Below are 8,874 nucleotides of genomic sequence, written 5' to 3'. Positions count from 1 at the left end.
CACGGGCTGGCGGCGGCTCCCAGCCGCTCCCAGGAGCTCGGAGCTGGTGGGTGTGGGCAGCGCCCAGGAGCAAAGTCAACCAAGAAGCAGGATTAGCGGTTCTGGGGTGTCCCTGACTTGCTCGTGGCCTCCTGCACAGGGGTGGCTTCGGTGAGAGGCAGGTTCCGCCCCCAGTGGTCATCCTCCCAGCCCCACGTGTGAGAGGCTCTCCCAGCTCACCTGAAACGTGTCTCCTGGGCAGAGCAGCACAGGAGGGAGGGCGGTTAATTTCATCATTACCAAGAGCATCTGGGCTAAGAACTGAGCCTGGGCACACAGGAGGGACTCAAGAAAGATCTGTGAATGGATGAATGGATGCATGCATGCCTCCCATGGGCTAGGCCCTGGAATGCTGACCTCTGAGCACACCAAGAAGCCACTAGAACCCCTCCCTGGCCAGAGTTCCCTGACCAGAGGGAGGGACGTAAAGAGAGGCAGTGCTCTAAGTGGCATCAGTCACTGCCTACCCCATCTGCCTGGACTGGATTGGAGTCAGCTTTCCCTGGGAACTGCAGGCACGGCCACACAGAGGAAGATAAATAGGCCTGAGACCCAGGAGTCCCTCCTCACGTCTCAGGGCACTTGTAGTCAACTTAAAAGCCACCCACCAATCCTTTGACACTCCTTCCTGTTGAATACCACCCTTGGTCCCCTGTAGCCTGAATGACCCACTTCAAAAAAAGTAGAAAGCAGGAGAAGTGATATGAGTGGCTTTGGAGGCAAAGTCATACCAGGTGGTACGATTTCCATGTGGCTCTCTCTCTTGAGACCCTTGTCCTCTGAATACAGCCACCATACTGGGAGGAAGCCCAAACGAGCCCCTGTGAAGAGAACCCTTGGAGGGAAACAGGCCTCGCCGCCCACAGCCAAGGCCAACCACTGTATGAACAAATGAGCCTGGAGGCGACTGGAGACCCCAGCCTTCAAGCCTTGCAGCTGTGGACTAGCCCTGTGCTGCGTCTGAATTCTGACTCACTGAACCCATGAGCATTAGTGAATGGTTGTTCCACACTCCTTTATTTTGAGTAAATCGTTACAGAGCTGTAGTAACTAGAAAAGTACCCAAAGCCCCAGCATTGAGCTGATGCTTAAATTTCTCCGTCACCCTCATGCCCCTTCCATCCTACCGAGTCCCAGAGTCCAAGTCAAAGAGCAGAGAAGGAAAGACACCATCTTTTAGGGTCATTTGTCAGCAAGCCAGACAACAAATACTCTCGAGGGCCTCCGTTTCATTTTCTGTGTTCCACGTCTTGAAAAATAGAAAAACCCAAGACTAGGATTATCTTCTGTTCCCTCCAGGCTAGACTTTGGATCACTTCCTTATTATCTCTTTCCCTGGAATTAAAATGTCCATTACCTACACAATTTTAAAGAGTATTGGATTGAGAGATGGCTAGAGAGATAGAAAGTACACTAGTCAGCTCAAAAGAGGAGGTGGTTTCCTGGCATGTTCAGACACGGATGTCAGAGCTCCCAGACCACACATGGAACTACTGCCTTCCACAGCTCGGACTGAAACCAACATACTTGGATGAACCCACCAGGCACCTGTAGGCGTGGAATGCCAACATGGCACCAGCCCTGCCCTCTGAGTCTCCTCGTCTAGTTGAAAGAAGGACATCCAGGAATAGAGAACCAAAGAAGTGGGGTTGAGACCACAGAGAGTTGAGAGGAGAATACGGTCAACTGATAGTTAGAAGAGGCAGAATTTTCATTTGTCCTCCCGACAACTTGAGCGCCATGATTGAGGTGTAACCGCCGTGGCACTCAACAACAGTCACGCACAAGAGAGAAAGGTCTTCCCTTTCTGCTCCTCTGATCCTTCTGACGGTGCCCAGGAGAGCGCCTCAGTTGAGTGTGTCTTTAACACTCTAAAAATCTCCTATTTTTGTGCTGAGAGAGAGTGGGCTTAGAACCTTGGGAAGGCCACAGAATCTGGCTAGGACTTTTTTGCCCAGGAAGAAGGAGCCATTTTTTTGAAATTGAAGTATAGTCAATTTACAATGTTGTGTTAATTTCTGGTATACAGCATAGTGATTCCTTTATACACATATATATTCTTTTTCATTATAGGTCATTACAAGGCATTGAATATAGTTCCCTGTGCTCTGCAGTAGGACCTTGTTGTTTATCTACTTTATATATAGTAGTATCTAGCTTATTTTTTATTGTGGTAAAATATGTACAACATAAAATCTACCATCTTAACCAGTTTTCAGTGTACAGTTCAGTCGTATTAAATCCATTCATGATGTTGGGCAACCATCACTAGCACCTGTTTCCATACCTCTTTTCATCTCATTAGACTGAAACTCTACACCCATGAAACGTTACCTCTGCATTCTCCCCTCTTCCAGCCCCTGGCAACCACCATTCTACTTTTAATATGTCTGTACGATTTTGACTAGTCTGAATCCCTCATGTAAGTGGAACCATATGGTGTTTGTCCTTTGGTAACTAGTTTATTTCATTTCATTCAGTGTCTTCAAGGTTCGTCCATGTTGTAGCCTGTGTCAGAATTTCCTTCCCTTTTAAGGCTGAATAGTATTCCATTGATGTATAGACCACATTTTGCTTATCTACTCATCCATCAATAGATGCTGGGGTTGCTTCCAAGTTTTAGCTATTGTGAATAAAGCTGCAGTGAACATGGGTGTACAAATACCTCTTTGAGACTCTGCTTTCACTTCTTTGGTTGTATACGCAGACGTCGAACCGTTGGATCATTATGCAATTCCATTTTAAATTTTTTGAGCAACCACTATACTATTTTCCACAATGGCCATACCATTTTAGGTTCCCATTAACAGTGCACAAGGGTTCCAGGTTCTTCACACTCTCCTCCACGTCTTCTATTTCTGTTGTTGATAGCAGCCATCCTAACGGGTGTGAAATGGGATCTCATGGTTTTGATTTGCATTTTCCTAATGATTATTGATGTTCAGCATCTTTCCATGTGCTTATTGGCTCTTTGTACATCTTCTTTGGAGAAATGTCTATTCAAGTCCTGTCCCCATCTTTTAATTGGGTTGTTTGGGGTTTTGTTGTTGTTGTTGTTCTACTTAGGATTCTGTAACATGGTTTGTTTTCACTGTGTTTAAGTTTATATTTATCTCTTATTAATGGCATACATGGTAGTAATATAAATTCCCTTCTAAATTAATTTATTTAAATTTAAAAAATAGAGTCAAGAGCTGGAGAGGCTCAGCTGTGGCCTGATCTGAGCCTCTAGATCCAGCTGAGCCTGAAATCCATACTATCCCTGTGCTTTTCATTCGTCATAGCTCATAGCTCTTTTTGTTTGTTTGTTTGTTTTAAGTTCATTTGGGATTCTATAACTTTCAACTGAAAAAAATCCCGGCTGGAATACTACCAGTCTCCCTGGGCTCCAGGCTACTGTCACACAGCTCAGTGACAGAGTCAGGATTTAAATTCAGTTCTATCCAATTCCAGGGACAGAGTTCATAACCACTAGGCAACACTGCCTCCAGAACGCATCCCCTGGGTTTATAATAACACCCATTTTCCTCGGTGTGTCATCGAGGAGTCACTGCCTCTCCATTTGTCTTGTTTCCTTATTCCTGTAATTGCTGATGAAAGGTCATAGGAAGGAACAATGACGGTGTGCTTCCTCTGCCGAGGACGCTAACAAACGGTCCTCCTCCTCCTCTAGAGTCTGTCAGCCCTCCTTGATCGTCCTTTGCCATCTCTGCCATCAAATGTACCCCTAAGAGAAGTGAAATATCAGGACACTTCTGGGCCTCGGCCAAGTGCATGGCGGGGCCAGTCTGTTTATTTTTCATCAGCTTTTTCTAAGCTGGCAGATACACGGATATATCTGAGACTGTACCTCTCACTTCAAATTTGACTCGGAATCCAGCCATTGAGAATATTGTGATTTATCTCGATAAGCATCCCCTCAGGACGCCTCTTCATGTGCTTTGTGACTCTTTTGAAGATTGTTTTCCCTTAAATTTAGGGGATTTAAGTGAGAGTAACATAATGCGGTATGAAGTTTTCCATTATCCTGGAGTTCTTCCTCTTGCCTGGCTTCATCAGCAGAACTGGACTTGCTCAGAGACCGGATAATTAAGTGCTTTTCCATGCTGTCCAAGTCTGAGCTGTGCACCTCCCCATCTTCGTGTGGTCATTGAGATGCACTGGAGGAGGTCCCTGGCTCCAAATTCCTTGCTCTAAAAGTGACGTAAGTTGTACATACAGTTCCCAGTGAAATAAAAACTTCAGCCCTGCCAATTCCATGTGCTCAAGGGCTAAAAGACATTGGTTGATCCCCAAAAGAAATCTGACAGTGAGTAACAGAAACTTGTTTGAGAGCACTAGAGTTTTTTCTATGTTTTCTGTTATGGATGCTTGCTCTTGCCGCCCCGTTGACACTCTGTTCCCCCAGCTCTGGTGTGGACTGTATCTTCCCCTGGAGGACAGCCTCTCCCCTAACTATATGGTTTGAGTGGGGCTCCAAGGCTAGGCTCGTGCCTCTGGATTAACCAGTCAAGCATCATGTCATGTGATAAGATAGGCAGACCTCCAGAATTATAAAATAATAAATCTGTGTTGTTTGAAGGTACTACATTTGTGGTAATTTGTTACAGCAGCAAGAGGAAACTAACACAATCTTTTGAATACAGTGATTGGTTCAAATATAGGCCCGTGAACCAAGCCCAGCCCTGTCAGAGCCAATGGGATTCAGTTCTGGGACTGTAAGTGGAAACCTCTTCTGTTTTTCCATGGAGTTGCCGAGAGGATCAGATGGAAGCTTAGAGGTGCTGGCAGCCTTCTTGTCACCATGAGGGGAGAAGTCTTTCCAAGAGTGGAGCCAATACAGAGAGAGCAGAAATAGAGCTGAAAGAGGGGGATAAGACTAGGTCTTGAGCCCCTGGATCCAACATGGCACCCTGGACTTTTCACCTACATCAGCCAGTACCTTCCCATCTTTGGTTAAGCCAGTTCAAATTAGGTTTCTGCCACTGACAGTCAAAAGTATCCTGATATGTTTTGTCTCAGCTTGTTGTGACATCGGAGTAGGTTGTCAGGACAACTGGTGCAGGGGTGAGGGATCAGCGGGTAGCAGCTGGCAGTACGTGTGGCCGCTCCTGGTGGACTCAAGAAGGAGCATCAGGACAGTCATGTTCATTGACTTGGTTGGGGGATGAGAAGCGCTAGCCAAATAAATATTGAAAACTTTTCTAGAAAAATTCTACACTTCTAGCAGGCAAGACGTGTGTGCCCGTTCAAAAACCATTTCTTGCGGCAGCAGAAATTACACGGGGTTGGGGGGACTCTTTGACTGGCACAGCTGCATGTTATACAACCATCGAATGCAATGCCAGCCTGGGGCCTCCTGGTTTTGCTGCATAAGCATCAAACCAGAGGGACCATTGCCTGAGGGAAGGTCACAGAGACCGCACCTCCAACAGCCTCAGCCCTCAGCAGAAGCAGATTTAGCTTGAGAATCTCGGTCCTACATTTTGGTGCTTGTTTTCCTTCAGCAACGCCTCCAATTCATACCTTTCCCATCCCCTCCTAGGAGCCCCCACCCAGACGACTCTCTCACACACACCCTCTCCACTTATCTCCAGCAACATGTGTGTGTGCATTTGAACTGGCACCTTCAACACCTTACCTAAAGGTGGGAATTTCAGGCATCCCAGCAGATTAATGGGAGAGATGCTTTTGAGCAAGTTAAGTCAACATGCCACAAACACACCTGCCCCTTTTACCTACCTTGAAGTAGCCTTGACTTTTATCAGAGGAATTTTTTTCACAAACTGTATCCTTCTAAAGCCCATATGGGGTGAGTTCCTGTCTCCACCAAAAGCAACCAATCACTGCATTTGGGAAACTTGATTCCAGCAGCTGTTGAATGCCTTGGACTGTTTGCAGAATGAAAATATTCGCAAAACACTCCTCCATTCCCTTCACCTCATTGCACGAACTTGGCCCAAAGCCACTTCAAAGCCCAGATGCTGCCCCTTCTAGAAAGTTCTACCTGATTTGCTTGTTTAAAGGGAATACCTTCCAACTCTCTTGTAGCTGCTAAAACATTTAGACCTGCCTTTAAAGCCAAATGGTAACACTTGTGGGCGTTAGAGCTGAACAGGACTGAATTGAAATCCTGACTCCCCCAACCTTCCCTAGTTGAGTGACCTTGGCTAAGTCACTTCATCTCTCTAAATCTGTTTCCTCATCTTTGAAAAGAGGATAATAGTAGTAGCTACCTGGTATGGATGCTGTACAGATTCAATGAGAAAATATCGGTAAAGCATTGAATACAGAGTCTGGCACAAAAATACATAAGCATTTAATAAATGTTATCCAGCAGTGGTAGTAGTTGTAATAATTACAGTTGTGTGCAGAGTTTTCTTTCCTGATCAACCAGAAGTCCTTTGAGGGTGATATATTCAGTATCCAGTGACATTATAGTATGCGTAACAAACACCCCCCCAAACTGTAATGATGGTCAACAAAGCACTTGTTGGCTATTCAGCTCTGCCATTTTGCTGGGCTCACCCATCTATCCGGTGCTGCTGAGACAACAGAAATGACTTAACTCTGTTCCCGCGTTTCTTATCCTGCAGCAAATCTGCCCAGGCATGTCCCCCCCGCCCAAGTAGAATGGGCTCCAGAGAGAAAAAACCCAATGCACAGACCCTTCTCGAGCCTCTGTTGAAGCTGCATCTGTGAGCATCTCATTCGCCAAAGCAACTCCCTTGGCCAAGCCCAAGACTGGGATGGACACAGCAAGGTTACAGGGTCAAGGACATGGTAAGGGAGGCAGGAAGAATTGGGCCCATGTTCAACCTATTGGAGGCAGGAACTTAAATCCTATGACATGCCTAAAACGGTGGGTGACATTGCCCCTGAGAAATCTGCAAACATCGGTTGAGTTGACCATGAATCTGGGCTCCAAACCTAAGCTGCCAATTTTGTCAAACATTAGAGCCCACGATTAAAAACAGAGGAATGTATAGAGTATAGGGGATTCATTGTCACTGAGGCCTGGAGGTCTCTCCCCCTCCCGAACAGCCAGCTTTATTTCCTTACATGGAAATCTTTAAACATTTGTTCCCAGGGTCAGAGGGAAAAAAATGATATATTGCGTTTACCTAAATTCCCTTGTGTGTCATGGACTTTTTCTCCACATCTAGGTCACCCTCACACCTGGGGAACCATCCAGATTTCCAAGAGACGTGAGGAAAGGAAGGATGAGAGGGATGTGAAAACAAATGAGAGGAAGAAGAAGACAGGTTGGGGTGGGGGGGGTCGGGTGTGGAAGGCAGGACAGAATTCTAAGGGGGCCACCTGATTCTGGAACTTTCTACCATTAGAATAAGGAAGGGGCTCCACAGAACTTCTCCAGTTATGCCCCAGATGCCTTTTCTGCTGAAAGCAATTTCACAATCTTGTTTTTAACGAGCTCCACATTTTCTCATATAAAAATGAATTCCTTTTAAAAGGCAAGAGAAGCCATCTCCACAGGACACCAGTTAAACAAAAGAGTAATGCAGTTAGTTGGGTCTGGAAGTTATAACTCAAATTCAGAAATTTAGGGAGAGCAAAATTTGACCTGATACATTCTCAGAGACAAAGCGCTCAGAGATGTATCAAACACTCCTGCCGAAACGTGGTGATGGATGGGGGGACGACTTGGAAAAGATTTGCCTTTTTTTTTTTTAACCTTAGGATTAAACTCTTAGTTGCCAGAGTCATCAACGGGTATCACAGGGAAAATGCATTTAAAAGGGTTCTGTGTGTGTTCCTTTATTCATTCAACAACTGTTTGTTTGGCCAGGAGCCAAACACTATTCTGGAGACTGGTACTAGGACTAAATATCTGAACTGCCTGCCGTGACGCCTGCCCGCTGCTGGTGGGAACACAATGGCCAGTCAACATACAAATGATTAGTAGAAACCACATGAAGGGAAGGAGGAGGAGTGACAGAGGGAAGGGGTGGGCCCTGTTTCCACTCAAGGGAGTGGAGGGGGAAGTGGCTCTGAGGATGTGCCACTTGAGGTGAAGGATGAAGCCACGCCAGGCACCAGCTCGGGAGAGCAGCACAGCGGGAATGAACTTGGCGCCTTCCGGGAAAAGCCACACACCCTGTCTGTTCGTTACCCTCCACAGCATCATCTGATCCACCTTCAGCTCCCAGATGGAGGGCGGCCCCCTCACCCCAGGCTGTATATGCGGGCTCCCATTACTGTTGCTCCTGGGGAAGACCCCAGATTTCCCCTTTAGAGTTGTGACAAGATGCCTGTTTCCGTGATGACCTCCTGAGGGTCTGTTGCACGCTGCGACACTGCTGGAAGGCAGGGACCTTGTCTCTTGCTCCACTGCTGGAGCTAGTACCTCCGCCAGGTCCTGACACTTAGCTCTTCCAGGTACCCTCGGCACCTTCCGCACTCTCTCCTTTAATCCTCACGACAAGCCTGCCACGTGCCTACTGCCATTATCCCCATTTCACAGACAAAGAACCTGAGACACAGAGGGGAAGGGACTTGCCAAAGGTCACACAGCTGCAGGGGAGAGGCGAGTCGGGATTTTAATCCACTCCTGTTTGACTCTAAAACCCAACCAGTGCACTCCACCCTCTGGAAAGGTGATTAGCTCAGGGATGGGCACAGGACCCAAGGCAGAGTCAGGGACAGGACAGGCAACACTTGCTGGGGCTTCTGGGAGAGAGAAGCCACCCCCATGGAAGATAGGATGGGGCGACTGGGAGAATCAGGTCCTTGGTGACGCCATTGGAGGCACTGGGTCAGCCTCCCCTGAGTCAGACCTGCATCTGGACAGCCAGGGCTTCAGGGTCTAAGGCA

At 47.0% G+C, this 8,874-nt stretch overlaps 1 protein-coding gene across 1 annotated transcript in view; it reads right to left on the bottom strand.

The window, feature by feature from the left end:
- Nucleotides 1–282: 282 nt before the first annotated feature.
- ZNF831 (zinc finger protein 831) overlaps nt 283–8,874 on the bottom strand; it is a 119,903-nt gene continuing 111,311 nt past the window's right edge. The window contains exon 6 of the mRNA XM_032461462.1: nt 283–336. Coding sequence (XP_032317353.1) covers nt 294–336 — 43 coding nt within the window. The 3' untranslated portion in view covers nt 283–293. The remainder of the gene's footprint in view (nt 337–8,874) is intronic.

This window comes from Camelus ferus, chromosome 19, assembly GCF_009834535.1.
Source record: "Camelus ferus isolate YT-003-E chromosome 19, BCGSAC_Cfer_1.0, whole genome shotgun sequence".
Taxonomy (NCBI): domain Eukaryota; kingdom Metazoa; phylum Chordata; class Mammalia; order Artiodactyla; family Camelidae; genus Camelus; species Camelus ferus.
Note: the sequence above shows the minus strand (reverse complement) of the source record. Positions and strands in the feature narration are given on the sequence as shown.